The 22,526-nt window shown below is 39.7% G+C and overlaps 1 protein-coding gene across 1 annotated transcript; it reads right to left on the bottom strand.

Moving 5' to 3' along the window:
* Positions 1–10,100: 10,100 nt before the first annotated feature.
* On the bottom strand, positions 10,101–22,130 carry LOC121876714 (glutamate receptor ionotropic, kainate 2-like). The gene is made up of 12 exons (XM_042382072.1): positions 21,631–22,130; positions 21,269–21,414; positions 20,782–20,875; positions 20,404–20,556; positions 20,022–20,169; positions 19,453–19,610; positions 19,107–19,258; positions 18,217–18,532; positions 17,811–17,972; positions 17,028–17,171; positions 15,545–16,780; positions 10,101–10,390 (listed from the first exon to the last, which is right to left on the bottom strand). Exons 1-11 carry the CDS (start codon positions 22,090–22,092, stop codon positions 16,583–16,585), a joined length of 2,133 nt encoding a protein of 710 aa, XP_042238006.1. The 5' UTR covers positions 22,093–22,130; the 3' UTR covers positions 10,101–10,390; positions 15,545–16,582.
* Between the last annotated feature and the right edge of the window lie 396 nt (positions 22,131–22,526).

The raw sequence follows: 22,526 nt of genomic DNA, 5'->3' as shown, positions 1-22,526 counted from the left end.
GCTAGGGAGCTTCAAGACGAAGTTGGATAGGCACATGGAAGTGCTGGGATGGGTGTGAAAGGGATCTGCCCTGTATGGGCCAGTCGGCCTCCTGCAGTATCCCACTTTTTTATGTTCTTATGTTAAAAGGTTAACATCGCCTCACCTCACCTCGCCTCACCTCACCTCGCCTCACCTCGCCTCACCTCATCTCACCTCACCTCACCTCACCTCACCTCACCAAACCTAACCTAACCTAACCAAATCGTCCAGGCAGCTTTAAGGTGTTTAATGTATCAGTTGAAGTAAGTTAGGGTGCCTAATTTTCAGGTGGACCAATACTAGACTATAGAACAGAGACGTGTGTTAAGACTTCAATAGTAATAGTTTGTGAAGCACTTCCTGAAATTCCCAAAAAATAAGAGAATATCTGGAACGGTTAAATCATAGGTTAATGTGAACACCGAACTCTGAAATATAATGTTGGAAGGATTTTAGAAATGAGATATAGAGTGAATAGTGAGAGAGAGAGAGAGAGAGAGAGAGAGAGAGAGAGAGAGAGAATACTATATGAGAGAAAATACAGTGTGTGAGGGAGAATGCGGAGAGAGAGAGATAGTGAGAGTGAGAGAAAGAGAATACAGCAAATAGAGAGAAATAAATATAGGCAGAAAATGTATTCAGGTTTGAGTAAATTACAGTTCATATTTCATTGAGTATATTACACACAGGTACATTGTGTGTGTATCGGGTGGGGTGTATATCAATAAACACTACAGAACCAGGGTGTAATAGTGTGTCTTAATATTACAACAACACAAATAACGCCTCGGGGGGTGGGGGGGGGAGGGTTACAGGCACTTAAAATGAATTATTGTTTATGTTGGTGCAGCAGTTGAACCTCTCCTTGTGAATGTTTGTTATTTTTTTTAAGGATTATTTGTTTCTATCTATCTACTGTATCTCTATATATATCTTTATCTATCTATATCTACCTATCTATCTACTTGTCTATCTGTCTCTGTCTATCTGTCTGTCTGTCTGTCTGTAAGCATGAGCCAACTATTGTACGAAAGTAATAACCTGACCTCGTGTTCAATAAATATAGCGTATTATCATTATGACGACCAACAACCGATCCTTTTATAATCAACTATTGTTTTTTTTTTTTACAAGTATTTATAAGTGATGAGATTTGGGTTTTAGAATTACAGTCAGTTACAGGAAAAGAATAATGCATGAAAGAAGGAAAATCTTATGTTACAAACTCCGATCCTTGATGACTTACTCGTGTAGACCTGATCAGAGATAGGAAGTCTTGAGTCATGAAATCTATCCATTTTTTTTTCTCGTTTAAAGATGTATTTTATGAGAGTATGATTATTTCTCTTATTATACCTTACGTTCCACTCATTACCTTCAAGCTTTATGAATTATTGCAGGTTTTTAGATTACGTAAACAACTAACAATCAATAAAAGTTGCTTATATTTACCAAGACATATCATCTATTTCTCTACTCAACATCATATAACACAAGTTGAATATAGTATAAAGATCCTGTCAAGTCTTTGGTAACACATTGTGATTATCCTGTCATAAATTCTTTTCCATCCTTCAGTTATTAAAGGTCGGGCTTCTGGTCTCTCCTACACCTTAGTCATAACATATTGTCACACCTTTACCTAACTGCTTCAGGAGACTTCGTGTTTACCTCAAACCTTCTGTTTATGTAAGTAGAGTAGTTGTTTTTGTTTTGTTTTTGTCATTTTGTAGGGAGACTCTTAAGCCACCTTCCTGCATGTTCCTTGTTTTTCTTGATGTTCATAAATGGGTTTTGTAGTTAGTTGTAGGTTGATATTATTTAAATTACTAAAGTTCAACGTAGAAATGTAACAAGTGTTTCCTGTCCTGAAATTTACGACAATGTTTGGTAATACAAATGTCCACGAATATATAAGACATACGTACACACACACACACACACACACACACAGACACCCATATACACAGTAGAATCTAACACTCTGGACTGTCAAATCTGTCAGAAGTTTTTTGAAATATGAGAAACAATCTGAACCCAACACAGAGGCTGCAGGAAACGTGGGAAACTTCCTAATATTTAATACTTGATGGTATTATTTTACCTTCTTAAAAATATTATATTCCATTTACATTATCACTTCACCACCGTTCATACACAAATTTGGACAGTCTTACAGTTTACACATACACAAGACTGGGTACACACACAACGTACACATACACTCAATAAAACACGCACACATCAACGACTACACAAGTTGAAACATTAACCTTTATATATTAAGACAATGATAATTAGCTGATTAAAAACATACCCAAAAAGAGAGGAGGAAGACCATTGTGTGTGTGTGTGTGTGTGTGTGTGTGTGTGCGCGCTGGTCAACAAAGACTAATTAGTACCCAGAGATCAATATGTACACTGACTTACTGAATACACGAACGAGAACTGGATTTGTGTTGTCTTAATATTAATGACTTGAAGTATAAATACACAGAGGGAGGGACCACGTGTGTAAACTATTATACTGTACGTTCCTCGTATCTATATCATACGAGTCAGTCCATGAATAAGTTTAGTCTCTTGTCGACAGTCTTGGCCGGCTGATGGCAGTATATAAGGCGGGGGAGAGAGAGAGAGGGGAATGTTAACAGTGGCCACGACAGATGTGCCACAATATAAGCATTTAATATATATTCATTGATTTTTGTGTGTGTGTGTGTCTGTGTGTGTGAGTATAGTTTAGTGAATCATGGCGTGTTTTTGTGTACTCATGTAACAGTATAATACATATGCTAAAATTCTGCATTGTAACTTCAAACAGCTTCGCAGAGGATCTGATAAAAATAAATAAAAATAAAACATAAACCCCACTGACCTACAACTAAAGGGGAGGAGGGCAGAAAAAACAGAACTTGAAAATATACCAAACATCAAAACATCATCCACACCTCAAAAAAACTATTCAGATGAGAGAGTGAAGTCCTTCCCCTCACACGTCATCCAAACATCACATACGAGGTGGCAAGTCTCGCAACACAAAGATCAAAGGAACCAGGGTGTGTATAGTAGTGAAGGGTCTTCTATGGGGGCGCGCTCTGCTATGTTGAAAGGAAGTAGCAAATGGAAGTCATAATGTTGGTCCCAGGAAAGATGGGACGTGGAGGATGATGGGAAAGTTCATAGTGTGTTTGAAAGGTTCTTCTTGTTGATGGGAAGGTGAAGGGGTGTATGAAAGGTTGGCGTTGACGTGGAGGTAGTTTAAGTCACGTAGAGGATAAATATTGATAGTAAGATCATTGAAGGTGACTATGGCAGGGTGGTCAGGGCAGGAGTTGTTGTCATCATAACGTCGTCAAAATTATTCGTCTCTTGTGTTATATTGTCACACAACATCGTAAAGATACTTATTGGGGGAGCGATTTTTACCTCTCCCTATCCATCAAGTGATATAAAAAAGAAATAACGATGATTCTACTTTTTTGTCCAATTTCACAAATCCGCGACGATTTAAGGCTTAATTGAACGATTATCCCTAAAACGATTTTCTTTTAGTTTAAAATCCTCTTTATCTTGGAATTGAAAATAAAAATGCTTCCATACTTCAGGACTTCAGTTAAATCCGAGAGCAAAAATCCCAGTATTAAAATCTTACGTCCCCTTCCGACCCTCCCTCCCGACTCCCCCCCCCCGACCTCGTCCCCCCGAACCCCTCCCCTCCTCCCTTCCCGACCTCTCCTCCCGAAACCCCCTCCCGACCCCCCCCCTACCCCTCCCGTAAACTTAACCATAACTAAATAGAAAACTTCCTTCTGTTGATTTTTGTGACCTGAATTATTTTAACCAACCACTACAAAGGATAAACTAATACTTAAAAAATAACTTGAGTACAAAGAGAGCCATAAACCGCTTGATATTAATTAGTTATTGATGCATGAGTATTTTATTGAGTACAGGATATTTGACGATACTTTTCTCTTGTTGTTTACTGTGTTAATACTAGTACAACTTTATCACAAATGAGAGGTCATGAATAATCCTAATTAAAAATAACACTGAGTAGTTTAGCCTCGTACGACACTGGGTAGTTTAACAATTTAGACAGTAATACTTTAAAACAAGAACAATTTATTTTACTAAAGATTCTTCTGTAAATTTCTGACGTAGAAAACAGTAAAACCAAAACAACAGGACGCAACATTGTGTACGCATATCTTATTTTCTTTCTTTATCATCTCATAGTCTTAGATTTTCCTCCCTCCTTCCTTAGTACACTCTGTCTAACCACTCACGATTAACAACAACAACAGCTTTTTGTATACAGCTATCGTCATACTCATTGTGTACATAGCCAAGTACAAGTGTTCCCAGAAGACGATAATTTGTGCTTACCCTCCACCGTCTCCATCACCGATAAGGACTAGGACTCAAACTTGTACTCAGACGTGGAACTCTTTTCTGAGAATCCTTAAAGACATAAATACAGATAACTGGACTCGCTAGCAGCCATCCCAAGCACCTCTAGAAAAATATCCTTGTTTTGTTTTTCTTGGCGTGGGTTTCATAACGTGTGTGACAGTTGCTTTTGTCATTTTTACACTCGACTGAAGTTGGAATTTTTTCGAGTATGAGAAACTTATTGATACAAAATTATTAACTGTATTGTATAACTGCACAAAGACTGTACATTAAATACTTGCAAAACAAACAGAAACACTTACACTCACATACACAAACACATCAAATACACATGTACAACAATGTCCATAATGTATTCAGGTGAAGCGAAGTTTGGTAAATCAGTATATCCACAATAACACTGACACCTGAGATGAATAAGTGGTTGGTGTGAGACATACAGCCAGCTTTATGTCTCTCCTACTACCACACACACACACACACACACACACACACACACACTTACACACACACACACTTACACACACACACACTTCCTCAATACCCCTAAGTGCCTCAACCCAAGTCTCATCTACATACAAATCTTTCTTCGGGAGAAACTTAAGTCGTGTATGCAATTCTACCTGACATTTAGGAGTAGTTACGGTCCAATCTGACTTTGTATAGTGTCTCGTGGTGACTGTACGAGAAACTGACTTATGGCCACAACTTCCGCTGGAATGGTGGATGTTATAGCACTTTCCTGGGAGAAGATCTCTTGTGAAATAGACCGTAAAAGTTTCTTCTTCAGGAGCACAAAGGGACAAAAAATCCAGAAGGTGGAGTGTCCTGCAGGGATGAGAGACTTATGTGTGATTCAAACTCACCAAAGTCTCGAGGGAACAGTTGTGGGTCAGGACAGAAGAAGAAAGTTTCAGACGGACCTTCCCAATTTTGCTGGTGGTAAGGTTAGTAAGGCAGAGATAAAATCTAATTTGAGATGGAACAGAATATGCACAGAACACCTCCTGATTTAATATTGATGGTAATAATAATAATGACGATGATAACAATGATGATAGTAATAATAATGATACCTTACTCCCCACTATCACACATTATCTCTCAATAAAAAATAAATAAATACAAAGACCAACAAGTTAATCAGCTATTTATGTGTAAAAGGATAATCTCTTCTCCCTAGTAAAACATTTCCTCGTAGCAAGAGAGCAAATGCCCTATGGTTTAAGAGCTTTGACGGGATTTACGAGGCAAAGAACCGACAAAACACCGCCAACACAGAATCTAGGAATGGAAGATTAGCGGGATTACACTCTGAAGAAAGATAATTGTTTCAGTCAAGGTTTAGGTAGTTTAGGAGTTTAGTTTATTTACATTGTGTATTCTGTGTGACACTTGCAGGAAGTTTCTGTAGGATATTGAACAGGGAACTGATAAATTTTTATATTCAAAGGCTGTTGTACTTGTTGGTATTACACAGTGGAGGTTGTTACACAGTGAGAGTATATTGTTATTTTCACAGTGATGGTAATACGTTAATGATACTCATGTGTTTGTGATGCTTGACCTCTGTGATTTGGTTTTGGGGTAACTATGAAAAAAAAACTAACTTCATTTTCCCGGGTTTTCGATAATATATTTCTTACTCATTCTACATAAAAAGCATTATTGGTTACATTTTATGATGAATGTTGGTTGTAGTAGTAAATGTGCGTTGGAAATCATGCGTACAACACTATGACAGGTAAATTAGGTGACTACTATATGAAATACACCTGTGATTAATAACGGTGCTGAGTAATTATCGGTATTGAAAAAGGTAAAATAAATCAACAACAGTAACTCGTTGCCTGATTATAAACTTGTTGGAAAATAAATTCGAATATTTCTAATGGACAGTAATTGATACATGTAATTGCATAAGAGACGGAAGCCATGGATGACTTCAGCTGCTCTGTTCTCAATCGTCTCACGTAATCGTCAATATATAGCTGTATATTATCCGTTGACTTTAATAAATATCTCGATTATTATAATTCAGTTCAGAAAAATTCTCGATGTTAGAGAAAAATTTGGATATCTAAAAAAATAAATAAATAAAAGTAAAAATAAATTTAAAAAATCGTGAATATTCTGCCTCTTATTTATGTCGACGTTTGGGGTCCTCAACACAGAAACAGCAACTGGCACCATAAACTAAATGGGTTCTTTTAATAGTGAATTTCTGTGGTGTATTTATCGGGTGGGAACTCCCTTGAGAGAGAGCCACTTAAGAAGTCTGATGATAATGGCACAGGTGTCACTGGTGGGCGGGTCGTGTGTCATGTATACAAACAAGTGTCAACACACACACACACACCCACACACACACACACACACACACACACACTATACACTATTGCGTACTTATTCACTAGTTTAGCTATCTTACTTTGTTACCTTCTTGTCAGCTTACAACCCTTTTGAACGGTCAGTCAGTTGTCTGTAATACACTGTACTTTACGGGCTCTTGAATGTACAGACCCGTTCACAAGTACGTTTACAGGGGCTCCTTAGGTTTTGTGCAGTGTGGCAGTGCTGTGATTGTTTACATTCGAGAGAAGGAAACTAGTACTAGTAAAAATACTTTGGAATCAAATTAAAACATTATTAAAACAAATATCTCAATGATAATCTTTTGTGGAATGTTTATATGACGAGTCCTATAAACACACTAGTGAAGGGGACTGTACCCGAACATGTAATAGTGTTGGTCAGGCCAGAAATCAATCACAACTGGTACTGTCAAAACAACATTTTCTGGTTGAATAGTCCCAGATTGTTTGGATTGTCGTCATGTAGTTGTTTGTTTTTCGTTTTCATCTCGTTAGTTAGTTAGTTCAAAAAGGAAAGTGTTTCTCTACTGTTGATATATTTTGATATTTATGTGTGAAGCTACAGAATATAGAAGCCTTGCATGGTAACTATATATATTACATTTTCTATGAAACTTAAGTCTGATTACATAGAAAACGGTATAATTTTAGGGCAATCTCTCTCTCTCTCTCTCCTATGTAACTATAGATATAAGGCGTTAGCTGAACATAGTAAGCAATGACACTGTAAAGGTAGATAATAATAAACACTCCTAATACTCCACATTTATTATAACAATCCATATGATAATATATTCACTCTATTTTGGTTTTTCTCCTCGTATAAATTAATAGCTTTACTAGCATGACGTTCACAATACTGCAACAGCCAGAAGGTTGCAAATATACAGTTACATAATTGGGGAATGGGTGTCTTGATTTACAAATGATATACAACTAACATAAGTAATACAAATATGATATATAATAACTAGGTGGGGAGAAGCTCAAACTACAGGGCATTTCAACATAGCGACAGTGCAAAAAGTAAGATTGACTGGGAATGAATACACTGGTTGATTACAAGTTATTGATAATTTTTACAATGTTTAGGACTGGGCTGTTCTTATAGCAATCATTTCGTGTTCGTATGGGCTGGATGCGGTTGTGGTGTCGAACAGCGATTCTCGGACGAGGGATCTCGGGTGGTAGTAGGAACCGGTGTCGAGGATGGTGCAGAAGCTTCTCACCAAATTTGCAGATGAGGTCGTGGTGATGGTCAGTGAGAGCCGAGAGGGTCAGTGTGTTGAGCACTTCTTGATAAGTGGAGTAGGAAGGGGAGAGAATAATCTTGCATGCCCTCTTTTGCACGTGTGTGTGTGTGTGTGTGTGTGGGTTTACAGCATCATTCCTCCCTGCATATCAATGTATACTTTTCCTTGCTCGTGTCTCCAGTACCCCAGATTAAGTTAATAACTCAGCCTTTGGTGGATAAATGTTTAGTCTGCTACTGTACTGTCATTTGGCATTTAAAATTAAAATAGCAAACAAACTTAAAGAGGCCTCAGCCCCCCCTCCCCCCTCCCCCCCGTGTGGCCATCCTAGGCAATATCTTGTGTTCTAGGGTTGCATGAATTGGCCCAGTTCCATTCGCACTTTCCATTGGTCGTACGGACATAACACTCGCGGCAGGGCAACACATCTAACAAGCTGACCCAAATTTTCATATCAATGCCGTCTTGGATCCATTGAGGCTGCGAGAAATAGAAAACAACAGGAAATAATTATCATGGGAAGAGATACAGTGTGACTTACTTTGCCTACAATAAAACAACTAATAATCATATCGGCATTAATCTAGCCAATCAATCAATCACAGCACCGTACTCATATCTGAGGGTGGGCGACCACAGTTCTCCACTCTAAACGTTCTCTGGCTGTTTTTACCAATCCTCTAAGGTTTTGTATCTTTTTCGGGACCCAGGTTTTAATTTCATTTATCCACCCCAACCTCTGCCTTTCTATGGCCCTCCTACCCTCAACTTTGCGCAATAATATTTGTTATTATTCCCCTCATCCCTAATTTAGAATTACTTTTACATTTTATTGTTGTTCTCTTAGCCACTGATCGGCTCGTTAATCGCTTGGGGTCGGTCACGACTCTGTTACGCACTGTTGGCAAGAACTGGGCATGCACTGGCTCCTGAATGTATCAAACCTGCTCCAGTGTTGGTCAAGTCTGGTCTTGAAATAGCTCACACTCGGTACCGTCACAACACTCTCTGGCAGGTTGTTCCAAGAGTTCACAACTCTCACTCCGAAAAAGTTTGCCCTCACAATTTTCTGGACTTGTGGCTTCTTCAACCCTGAGCTGTGACCCCTTGTGGGGCGGGCGTCCGCCAGCTCCAGGTATAGATCCTTGATTATTTTATGCAAGATATTTTTTTAGCAAGAAAGATACTTTATCTAAATTGATACTATATATTGTTTCCCTTCTTTGACGAGCAGTAAGTACTTAAAAATAAAATAACACTATATTTTACCACATGAAAGTAATCTATGTTTATACACCTCAATTGGGTCACCCCTTGCCCGTCTGTAGTTTAAGCTAGGCAGTTACAGACACTATAATCTCTGGATATTTAAAGTATTTCTCTTGAAGTTTTTGATAATCTTAGTTCTTCTTCATTTGCTTTCCTGTCAGTGTAGCTTATTCTTAGCATTCGCCGATAACGCCACATTCCAAAGGCCTCCAACCTCTTTCTGGTATGTATGTATGTAAGTATGTATGTATGTATGTATGTATGTATGTATGTATATATGTATGTATGTATGTATGTATGTATGTATGTATGTATGTATGTATGTATATGTATTTGTGTACGTGTGTGTATGTATGTATATGTATTTGTGTACGTGTGTGTATGTATGTATGTATACCTTTCCTTGCTCGTGTCTCCGCCGTCATCACACACCGTCTTCAATGGTCTCTGACAGTAGTGCTCTTGACGACTAACCTCCAGTACCCCAGATTAAGTTAATAACTCAGCCTTTGAGGGATAAATGTTTAGTCTAGTACTTTACTGCCATTTGTCCCTTAAAGTAAAACCGTAAACAAACTAAGAATACTTTCAAGTGGTGAAATATGGTGGTCATTTAAATGTACAAGTCCTGTATTGAAGAGTCAAAGAAGAAAAGAAACAATGTATAATATTAATTTAGATATCCTTCTTGCTAAAGAAAATAATCTCCCTTTAATACAATAAAATAATCAACGTAATGTGTGGGTTAAATAAAGTAAGGTTCTTCAATATTCCAGTTTTATTCTCTCTTGATCATAAGATACAAAAATTGCTGAGTCTTATAAGTCTTAATAGAGTGAGCCTCTACCCTTGCTTGAATGCTCTTAACGAAGCCTCAGCCCTTCCTGCGTGGCCATCCTAAACGTGCTGTACTACTGGTCTTTTAGGGTTGCATCGCTTGGACCAGTTCCGCACACACTTGCCATTGGTCAAACGGGTGTAACACTCGCGGCAGGGCATCTCGACAAATAGTCTGGCAATGGTGTATCTGTTGAAATCTTCGAACGGTTGACGCTGCGAGGGACGCAAAAGAACAGGAAATAATTATCATGGTAAGAGATACAGTGTGACTTACTTTGCCTACCATAAAGCAACTAATAATCATATCGGCATTAATCTAGCCAATCAATCAATCACAGCACCGTACTCATATCTGAGGGTGGGCGACCACAGTTCTCCACTCTAAACGTTCTCTGGCTGTTTTTACCAATCCTCTAAGGTTTTGTATCTTTTTCGGGACCCAACGTTTTAATTTCATTTATCCACCCCAACCTCTGCCTTTCCATGGCCATCCTACGCCTCAACTTTGCGCAATAATATTTGTTATTATTCCCCTCATCCCTAATTTAGAATTACTTTTACATTTTATTGTTGTTCTCTTAGCCACTGATCGGCTCGTTAATCGCTTGGGGTCGGTCACGACTCTGTTACGCACTGTTGGCAAGAACTGGGCATGCACTGGCTCCTGAATGTATCTAAACCTGCTCCAGTGTTGGTCAAGTCTGGTCTTGAAATAGCTCACACTCGGTACCGTCACAACACTCTCTGGCAGATTGTTCCAAGAGTTCACAACTCTCACTCCGAAAAGTTTGCCCTCACAGTTTTCTGGACTTGTGGCTTCTTCAACCCTGAGCTGTGACCCCTTGTGGGGCGGGCGTCCGCCAGCTCCAGGTATAGATCCTTGATTATTTTATGCAAGATATTTTCTTAGCAAGAAAGATACTTTATCTAAATTGATACTATGCATTGTATCCCTTCTTCTTTGACGAGCAGTAAGTACTTAAAAATAAAATAACACTATATTTTACCACATGAAAGTAATCTATGTCTATACACCTCAATTGGGTCACCCCTTGCCCGTCTGTAGTTTAAGCTAGGCAGTTACAGGCGCTATAATCTCTGGATATTTCAAGTATTTCTTGGAGTTTTTGATGATCTTAGTTCTTCATTTGCTTTCCTGTCAGTGTAGCTTATTCTTAGCATTCGCCGATAACGCCACATTCCAAAGGCCTCCAACCTCTTTCTGGTATGTATGTATGTATGTATGTATATATGTATGTATGTATGTATGTATGTATGTATGTATGTATGTATGTATATGTGTGTGTACGTGTGTATGTATGTATGTATGTACTGTATATATGTATGTTTGTATGTATGTACTGTATGTATGTATGTATGTATGTATGTATGTATGTATGTATGTATGTATGTATGTATGTGTGTGTGTGTGTGTGTACGTGTGTGTATGTATGTATGTATGTACTGTATGTACTGTATGTATGTGCTGTATGTATGTATGTATGTATGTATGTATGTAATATGTATGTATGTATACCTTTCCTTGCTCGTGTCTCCGCCGTCATCACACACCGTCTTCAATGGTCTCTGACAGTAGTGCTCTTGACGACTACCCTCCAGTACCCCAGATTAAGTTAATAACTCAACCTTTGAGGGATAAATGTTTAGTCTAGTACTTTACTGCCATTTGTCCCTTTAAGTAAAACCGTAAACAAACTAAGAATACTTTTAAGTGGTGAAATATGGTGGTCATTTTAATGTATAAGTCCTGTATTGAAGAGTCAAAGAAGAAAGAAACAATTTATAATATTAATTTAGATATCATTCTTGCTAAAAAAAATAATCTCCCTTTAATACATTAAATAATCAACGTAATGTGTGGGTTAAATAAAGTAAGGTTCTTCAATATTCCAGTTTTATTCTCTCTTGATCATAAGATACAAAAATTGTTGAGTCCTATAAGGCTTAATAGAGTGAGCCTCTACCCTTGCTTGAATGCTCTTAACGAAGCCTCAGCACTTCCTGTACTACTGGTGTTTTAGGGTTGCATCGCTTGGCCAAGTTCCGCACACACTTGCCATTGGTCAAAAGGATGTAACACTCGCGGCAGGGCATCTCGACTAATAGTCCGCTAATGCTTGGGACAATTGCGAACGGTTGAGGCTGCGAGGGATGCAAACCAACAGGAAATAATTATCATGGTAAGAGATACAGTTCGACTTACGGTACCTACCTCAACACAACTAATAATCACATCAGCATTAATTTAGTAGCTACCACTTTGTTAATACTATGAAAGGAATCAAAAACAAAAGTATATTGTCAAATGTAAAGTAAAAATAGTGAAATTACTCAAAAAGAACACCATTTTTTTTTCTTTGTATAAGGATGTGTAATGAGAATGTTTGGTTCATGTTGTGTGTGTGGGTGATGGGTGGGACCCGGTGTTGAGTTAGCTAGCCAGGCAGGGAGACAGAGAGGCACAGTGTACCAGGAGTGCGACATTTACAACTAACTGACGTACGTAGCATCTGGTTTTTCCGTACGTGAATATTAAATCGATTCTTTCCTTTTGGGTTATTTTTCTCTGGAATATTTTCGTTGATTTGTTTTGATTCACTTACCTGAAGAAGACGAAAACAAAACAAAATGGCATCATCAATTGTTCCTACGATGCTCGACCTATGAGATACCCTATACCTACACAAACTTACTGATTCTGATATAAATTAAACCTTTAATTCTGTTGGTAAGGAACATCAAGTGTATATATCGCTAAGCTCCGTATTGTGACGTAAATAAAAGAAAATGTTAGGGAATTACCGCCTCTATTGCTAAGGAGGAAATAGCACGATATGAGAAAAACAATAGCTGAAATTTACATTGTTATTTTCTTTTCACTCAGTAGGATGGGTGGTAAGGGATGTTTCCTGCCCCGTGTGTGCAGCCGATGTTTATGGTAATAAGGTCATGTTTACATCAGACTTTCAAATACAAATCCATATTGATAAGAGTTTAATACATCACCTGAAGATTAGACACCTTAGTTTATTTCATCTAAAGCTACCTGGAGGGGTGGCAGAGGATAGTGAGGGTTAGGTTAGGTTAAGGCAGGAGGATAATATTAATTACCCTATTCCTTATATTACACAGTAGGAACATAAGACAATAGGGAGGAGTAAGTTAAGGTAGCATTTTATTCTTCCTAGTGATGAAAAATAAGCAGTAATTTAACTATGTGTGTGACATGTTCTGTGTGAGCAATAATTCTTGAATATTGCATTATAACACACACACACACACATTTGTATCACTTATGTTACTTGTATATTATTTATCAATCAAGTGACCCATTCCCCAATTATGGAACTGTATATTTTCAGCCTTCCGGATGCCATGCTCTTTAAATAAACCGTTAATTATTATTATTATTATTATACATACATACAAACATACACTTACATACATACATACATACATACATACATACATACTGTACATACATACATACATACTGTACATACATACATACATACTGTACATACATACATACATACTGTACATACATACATACATACATACATACATACATCAACCTAGAGAAGTCGACTTGTGAAAGAGACCTAGGGGTACTTGTAAGCCCGGACCTACGGCCTAGAAAAAGTGCGTTAATGTTCGAAATAAGGCAAACAGAGTATTAAGTCTTATATCTAGAAGTGTAAGTAATAAGAGTGCAGAGGTCTTATTGCAACTATATCTTGCGCTAGTCAGGCCGCACCTCGATTATGCGGTTCAGTTCTGGTGCCCCTATTATAGAATGGATATAAATTCACTAGAGTCGGTGCAGCGAAGAATGACAAAAATGATTCCGGGACTTAGAAACCGTCCATATCAGGATAGGTTAAAGAAACTTAACTTGCATTCCCTAGAAAGACGAAGAGTGCAGGGAGATATGATAGAAGTATTTAAGTGGGTGAAAGGAATCAATAAAGGGGATATAGATAAAGTTCTTATAATATCCGAGCAGGATAGGACTCGGAACAACGGATTCAAGTTAGATAAGTTTAGGTTTAGGAGGGAGATAGGAAGAAACTGGTTCACAAATAGGGTGGTGGACGAGTGGAACAAGCTTAGCTACTTTGTAGTAAGTGCGGGAACTCTGGAAAGTTTCAAAAGGAGGCTAGATAGATTCATGGATGATAGAGAGTGGTAGTAACTCGACAGGAACTGCCAAGCACAGGCCAACCGGCCTATTGCAGACTCCTTATTTTCTTATGTTCTTATGTTCTTATACATACATCCTTGACCACTGAAGGGCCAAGACGGCGGCCAGGTCAGCTGTTATGTTGACACACACCCCAACTCCCCGCCAGAATATCACCAAGTTCTCGCCAGACGTTACTATTTCATTTCGTTAAGGAATAGAACCAGTGTTGAACAGTGGTGAACAGTGCTTAAGCCAGTGAAAGCAACACAACAGTAACAGCTGAGAGTCGTACCCAAGTTAAACTTCACAGAGTGATGTCCCAGGTACCCAGTGATAACTGCCCGTGACACCCAACAACAAGCAGCGATGTGTTTATCCGTCCATGATAGGGAGGCCTGGGACTGCACCTGACTGTACACCACTTGAGTGAGTGAGGTCCTGTGACACCAGACCACGAGGTGTCCCCATGGCAGTACGATGCCACGTAGTGAATGAGTTGCTACAGCATCATGTCAGGTCCCTCATAACACCATATGTGAGGGAACTGTTACACCAAGCCAGGTCCCCCACAATACCTTCTTTGAAGGAATTACTACACCACGTAGGCCCCTCTTAATACCATCTGTGAGTGAAATATTACACCACGTGAGTTCCCCCATAACACCATCTGTGAAGGAATTACTACACCATGTTAGGTCCCTCATCGCACCATCTGTGAGGGAATTACTATACCACGTGAGGTCCCTCATAACACCATCTGTGAGGGACTTACTACACTACGTGTTTGCTGTTCAACACCTCAGCGCACATGATCTACGTGACCTCCACTGTAAACAATAATCTGTATGTTCACTGTATGTTCCTTTTCCTTTCTCTTATGAAAGCTTTTGTTAACCCCCCCGCCCCCCATGTCTTTGTATGTAATAAGTCATTTATGTTCACTATATATTTTCAGTCTTCGGGCTGCCGAACTTTTTCAATAACCCTTTAATTATCATTATTATTATTATTATATATTATTACATACACAGTTTCACATACTGCCACATATACGTATACACACTTAAATAAGCACGAACATATATAAGTAAACACAGACACGTACAGTACATTCCATAAACAGTATCATATCTTGAAAAATAACTCAGTAGCCAACTCACCTTGGCTGCCACAGTGAGGGCGAGGCACACCACAACCACAAACACTAAACTCTTCTTCATCATGGTCGAGTTGTGGGGAGATGTTAGCCACGTATATACAGTTACTAGGAGAGACGGTGTTACCGAGACTGTGGCCTGACACTTGTGCTTCACGCCACGGTCTGATGGTATTATACATCACTATATCCGCTGGTTGTGCCTAAAACGTATTCTCAGGTGTTTAAGTTATCAGTTACGATTTTATTTCCTGTAAAGATTTTGTCTTTATGTAGATAATTTCTCGCCAGCGCCAAGAACAATTTATTTTAGTTTATTCTCAATTAATATTTTTAATTTGATAGAAATACAATTGACGGGATAAATAACAAACAATATAATCGTGAAAGCAGTCGGCAGTTCTGTCCTTTCCCATACTAACCGGATTTGTTGACCTTCAAACGTTCATCATTTACACTGACCACCCCCCTCCCCCTTCCCCTACTTACATTTCCTTTCCTAGAGTGAATATGTTTCAGCTTTGTTACTATTTTGTGTTGTTCTTGATGTATTTCCTTTCTGTATTGAAGTTATGTTGTTAATGAAACTCGTCTGTCATTAGAAAGGAATTTAGAGGAGGGAGAGATGAACCTAACTTGTAGATTTACGTATTTTGTGGTACTGTAGTGAAATGTTTACAGAGTCTAGTGCTGTTTGGGTTTACCGAGTCCATTGTTGTTTGTGTTTTCCCAGTTCTTTGTTGTTTGTATTTACAGTCGCCTTTCATGTTTGTGTTCACAGAGTTCCCTTCGCTGTTACACCATCTTTACTCAGTCCTTTGTGTCATACTCCACCATCCACCCTTCCTTAAAGATCTGATTCTGGTAATAATACACTAGAAGAATGCATACGTCACTCAAGCTGTGATGAACTGTTTATTATTTTTTATAACGTTATTAAGTATGTAAAGGTTAAATTAGTATTGGAGTGTCTAATCTAGTGAAATAAGCTGGGGGGGGCGTGGGGGGGTAATCTTCACACGATCAGAGAAGCTGTAGTGAGTCACATCTTCCTAGCAAAGGTTAACTCTCCGAGGAACATGAGAGCTGATAATAAGTAGCTGAAGAGAAGGACGTAGAAGATACTCTGGGTGTGGTCGAGGCTGAGGGGTACTAAGCCACCCTGACCCATGTCACTGGTAATGATCGCTTCCATCGTGTCAGACTCACTGGCTCCATCTCCCTTCAACTCCTTCTTGTTCTGTGAGAATAGACGATGATGTGAGAAATACACACACACACACACACACACCGTAAGTATATGATCTAAAGAGTCATCAGCTTCTGGTCCCATCGTGGGCTTTCATCTGCGTAAATCTGTAAGTACTGTACTGTTGAATAAACGTAAGTCTTCAAACTACAACGAAAAATCGGTCATAATCGTAAATGGTCCTGTCTCGCTGCTCTGCTACAGGGTCAACTTAAATGAACTGCAATATTATATTCACCTTTTTCTTAAGACTGTAAGACTCTTGTTTCCAGAGTCTCACCAAACCACTCTCGAATATCCATCTTATAACTCGGTCTAAGCTGGATTTGAGAGGCGAGTTAGTTGGGAGGCCGACGGCGACGTTGAAGAAGGCGTAACACTCCTGCAGGTAGTGGTGGTGGTTAGTTTATTATTGCAAAGGTAGAATTAAAAAGTAAGTTAATAAAAACGTTGATATTTTTATATAGATTTTTTCAATTTCTCAACAAGTGGAATAGCGGTATATATCCATTCTACACATCCACATATCATCCACACACTAATTAAACGCTATGAGACCATTTACCTGACCGACGCACCTCACACACACACACACACACACACACACACACACACACACACACACACACACGCACACACAGTCACTCAAATATGTCATTAAAAACAGTTGGCAAAGAGATACACATTGACACTTCGACTTGCCTAAGAATGTTTTTATCATAACTAACTTTACATGTGCCAGCTCATAGACCAGAGTGCTTGGTGGCGGAAATACTAAAACAAGCCATTCAAATCAATCGTGTAAAAGGTCCGGCTCAGAGACACCTTGTTGTTTAATTTCACTCACCGGGAACTAACATGACTCACTAAATATATAACGAAACAGGAACAGGAAGTTCTTAGCATAGGAAGTGACTCTATCAAGGACTATCAAGTATGATATCAAGATGCTGTGTGCCTGCATTGTCTCTTCTGTAAAGTCAAAAAAAATTCAGGGAAGACTTGTCATTATGTTACTTACCTTGACCATACGTACACCTACGGCTCTGCTGGAAGAAGCTAGGAGAGTATTGGTGAGGAATTCCATGGCGCTGCGGTTCTGGATGAACACGCCTCGCCCCTTAATAATTTCACGGATAATGTCGGTCATGTCTCTGACCACAACATGTCTCTCTGCCAGACCCTGCGAAAATGAAGAGAGATTTTAGCGCTTCATTATAATCATGGTTGGTCGTAAGTACATTCCAAATACACGTTATTACTGTGTCCTGGCAATGGGAACTAAATGTTACTGTGTTGAGTTGCATGTTACATTTTTTTTTACATGAAAAATAAAATCCTTTGTTAAAAGAGAAAGGAGGAAATAATAAATAATACATATATACATCTCACTTCTCAATATTCACAACAGGAAGATTCAGACTCACCCTGAGATAAGGATTGGGTGACTGCAACAAACTGTCCTTTAGAAAGGTTGAGGCTTCAAATAGGAGGAGTGGAGATTCATAAAGCTGTTTCAGTGTCTGTATTCCCGCGGGTCGCCTCGTGACGGTGAGGAAGGCCGTCAGGTTAGAGGAGTAAGCGATGCGGAGGATGATGGCGTAGATCAGCAGGAAGCCAAGTAGGAGTCGAAGGCTGTGGCGGCGAGGCAGGCGAGGCTGGCTCTCCTGGAAATGAATTCTCAAGGCGTCCGAATAGGCGACCGTCAGGGATACCATCGACTCATTACCCGCCGCCTCCGTGCTGCCGGGGAAAGAGAATGTGTTCTGATTGGCTCTTTTTGTGCTCTAACCTCGATACTGCAGAGTCACAAGGATCCTCAGGAAGACGATGACAAAACTAAAAACAAAAACTTAAATCTTTTAGACGTTAGAACGCTGACAAAGGCAAATAGATATCATCAATATCTATATAACTTTCGCAATTTTATATCCATCTGGAACTACGGAGACGGGTCCCTCATAAAACTTACCACCTGAAAATTCAGTGTGTAAATGGTTAGGATTCAATATTATTACAGTATTATTTTTGTATCACTTAATATTGGATTCTGCAACATCAAATTGCCTGATTTCTACAATTTGTTGTAATCATTGTTATCTTGTGAAGAGAAAACTGATCAAGATCACTTAACGAATTTCATACAACTCCCCACTGACACTGTAGCCACACACACAATGATCATGTCTGTTTTGGCTCAGGACTGTCGCTACCTCCGTACTCTACACCCGCATGCCCAAGACTCCCTTACGGAAAACAACAGTCTCAAAGTGTCAGGAAATTGTTTTTTTGGTGTTATCGTCCAAGACAGACTCACCTGGCCACAGCTGCCCTGGCCAGGAGGCAGAGGACGGGGCCACTGAGGATAAGACCCACCAAGAGGGCGAGCCACGTCTCCAGGGTGTAGGGCAGACTAGGTGACTGCCATTGTGGCAGTGGCGGCTCAGTCCTGATCATCAGACAACTTTGCTGGTGGTGAGACACAGGTGGTTGAACAGTATTTCATAAAAAAATATAACATTAGTGAACATAAGGAGGGAAGAGAACAAAACTAAAGACTATACATGATAAATAAGTTAAAACGAACTTCCATGAGTGTGTGTGTGTGTGTGTATTATGGCGCCACGTGAAGTCGGGAATAAATGATAGACACTTGTGCTTACGTCAGTGTCAAAGGCGGTGCTGTAGGCCTGGAACTGGTCTCGGCCCAGCAGGGTATTGATGAACAAGTTTGCGATGGCCATGTCTGCCTCGCCTCTACCCAGCAGCCCGACTATGCCACCCCAAGATCCGTTCTCTTGACGCATCCCCCAGCGCTCACCTGCACAGTGCCCTGACTCAGTTACCGGTCTCAAAAAACAGTTCTCATGGAAGGTTTTTTTCAGGGTAACTACATATGAGTAAGCACATTGTCATAATCCTAGCTAAGGAGATACATTAATCTACAAGTTTTGAAAACCTGGACACTGATCTGGTTCTTCAAAGGCAAGTGAGACGTTTAAGTTTGTTGCGTGTGAAAAGTAAATTAGTCCACAGATTTAGGTTATAAACAATAGCTTCTTCACTAAGTTGCTAGTACAATATAGCATTATATCTCTACACATTACTTCAGACTCAGGTCTCTCATGCCAGTAAGCACTTACTGGCTCTTGAGAGTGTGAACCACATAGTGAAGTTGTTAATGACATTTGGTGATTCTTTACACTATAGTATGAAGACGTACAGTACTTACCGTTCGGTGGCTCTATGAACTGTATAGTGAAGTTGAAGATGGGAGCCAGGGCACGCACCACCTCCACGTCCCGCCCATACAGGTGATGCACCGAGCCGTTCCTCTGCCGATAGTATAAGGTACTCGGCTCCCACTCGAACGTCACCACCTGCAGGAGAACGAGTGTGTTGCCAGTTATGGGAACGCCTCAGCTTTTACAGCATTCCGTTAAATATAATTATTAGCCAAATGCACTAAAACGACACGGGGAGGGGGGGGGGGTTGTTACTGCTTGAGGATAAACGTCGACGGTGATACAGGAGAGGTTAACGTTACTTCCTGTAGGAAAATTCATTATGAACATTTCCAGTAGACGGTAGACTTAACCCCTGGTACCACTAACCTTAAGCACAGCGCCACGGAGGTCAGAGGTCTTGTCCGGGAAGGGTGAACGGCGAGTGGTGAAGTTGTCTCTCTTCCAGGAGGTGACCAAGCCCATACCTGTCCCCCAGTACAGCTGATTCATGTATACCAGCCACTCCCCTTCCCTACCAGACTGACCACACACACACAGAGGAAAAGTTATTATGAGAGTTGTAACATAACTTATATATTGTTTTATTATTATTATTATTATTATTATTATTATTATTATTATTGTTATTGTTATTAATACCGTTGTTGGTGCTGTTATCTTGGTCCTCTCACTGAACTATTTACCACGTACTTTCATACAGGGAAGTGCCTAGTACTTCCTCGTTACTGGCAGTGAAGTACTTACCTGGATGACTCCCACGATGTGTTCAGTCTTCCTGCCCTTCGCGGTACGGGTGAGGTCCTCCAGCTGCTCAAGGGTCGCCCCCACCACAACATACCTGGCAGGGAGGGCGGGAAGCTAGTACGAGGAACATGTCGCTAGAGGAATGATAAAAAAGAGCTTGCTAGTGAGAAGCGTGATGGAACACGTGGAATAAAGTCAGGTATGGAGGGAACACAAAGTAAAAGAGTGGGTAGGTGGAGGATAAGGTCGTGGAGGAGTAGAAACAAGTGCTTTACGGTATTATCTCTACTAGACATCCTGTTCTGTTGTAGAAAACTGCGTCCCAGAGTTTGATGGATTCACAGTTCCATATTTCTTCATTAATAGAGTTCATATTCCTAGTTAAGTTCTAAACCTGCCATCAAATATACCTGTAATATCCATCATAGTATTGATTGATTCTCTTGTGTATAAAGATTAATGCTGGGAAACGGGACGTAGTACCCACCTGCCTTGGTAGTCCCAGAGGGAGAGTGAGGTGACTGCAAATGATAGGAGAGGCACTGGATCATGTAGGAGGAAGACGTAGCCACGACACCCGGGAACTTCCCACACGACACCACGCAAGTCCTCCTCCTTCCTCAAGTGTACGACCTGCAGTGATTTACTTGCATATATATATATATATATATATATATATATATATATATATATATATATATATATATATATATATATATATATATATATATATATATATATATATATATATATATATCTCGTTTGACAAGATTTGGGGAATAAACTGTACAGTATATGTTTTAATTTATTACTGTTATCGAACTGAGGTTAAATTAACTATACACTGACCTGTTTGGCGTGAGGTAGATGGACAAGATCATACACGGCAGAAGAGTTAATGTAACCCCCGTCAGCGACTATCACCAGAGAACAGTTTACAAACTCTGTGTTAACGAAGGTCATCAACATAGTTGCCAGGGTCTCCTCCTTCTCAAGGGGCGTCAAGTACTGACCAACAGTCACCAGGTTTGTCTCTCGCTCTCTGGCGCCAACAGTGAGCAAGAGCGAGGCTGGAAACTTCCTGGTAGATAATGCGCTTTGCATAGTTCTTGTAGGTGAGGTAGTGTTGATCAGATGATTAGGAGGACTGATATGGAAATGAGTCACTTTGAAGCTGACGTCATCTATTGCCGAGGTAACATCAGAGTGGTCAGTTGGCAGGACAACAGGACCGGCAGTGGTAGAGGGCTGGGGGCGTGAGGCTGCCAGGACCACCACCACCAGCCCACCACACCCGTCTAGTCTCCACATTGCTGGCGGCTCCTCACCCACACCACGTAAAACTGGATGAACTGTAGTAATGAAACTTTTGAATTAAAAAAGAGAGAGATTGCTGGATTTGCTTACAAATAGTGATGCAACATTCTCTCCCTCATACTCACAAGGAAGTGTCTCTCTGATGACCTGTGAGTTGGGGTATTCATAAAAAAATGCAAAATATAATAAGAAAAAATATCAACCTTCAATAACACAGATTATAATAAATATTACAATAAAAACAAAATAACCAGCAACTGAATGTTTCTGGCACTGATAAAACCATCACATCTGGTAATATATAACCTGCTACAGTCTACCTCTAATGCCCCTTGCTAAGATACATTTTGTGTACAATTGTAGTTTTGTTCTTAGAGTTGATGACAATAAACACACACTGTACTACCGAGAAACAGTAACTAAATCCT

Source organism: Homarus americanus, unplaced genomic scaffold, assembly GCF_018991925.1.
Source record: "Homarus americanus isolate GMGI-L3 unplaced genomic scaffold, GMGI_Hamer_2.0 scaffold53604, whole genome shotgun sequence".
In the NCBI taxonomy this organism is placed as follows: domain Eukaryota; kingdom Metazoa; phylum Arthropoda; class Malacostraca; order Decapoda; family Nephropidae; genus Homarus; species Homarus americanus.
Note: the sequence above shows the minus strand (reverse complement) of the source record. Positions and strands in the feature narration are given on the sequence as shown.

Bases quoted from the DNA above. Each gene is read 5' to 3' on its own strand.
- LOC121876714 (XM_042382072.1), bottom strand. From the start codon at position 22,092: ATGTGGAGACTAGACGGGTGTGGTGGGCTGGTGGTGGTGGTCCTGGCA. The intron at 20,557-20,781 runs GTAAGTACTTCA...GTGTGTGGTCAG, and splicing joins ACATCGTGGGAGTCATCCAG to TCTGGTAGGGAAGGGGAGTG. The intron at 17,172-17,810 runs GTAAGTAACATA...CACTACCTGCAG, and splicing joins TAGGTGTACGTATGGTCAAG to GAGTGTTACGCCTTCTTCAA.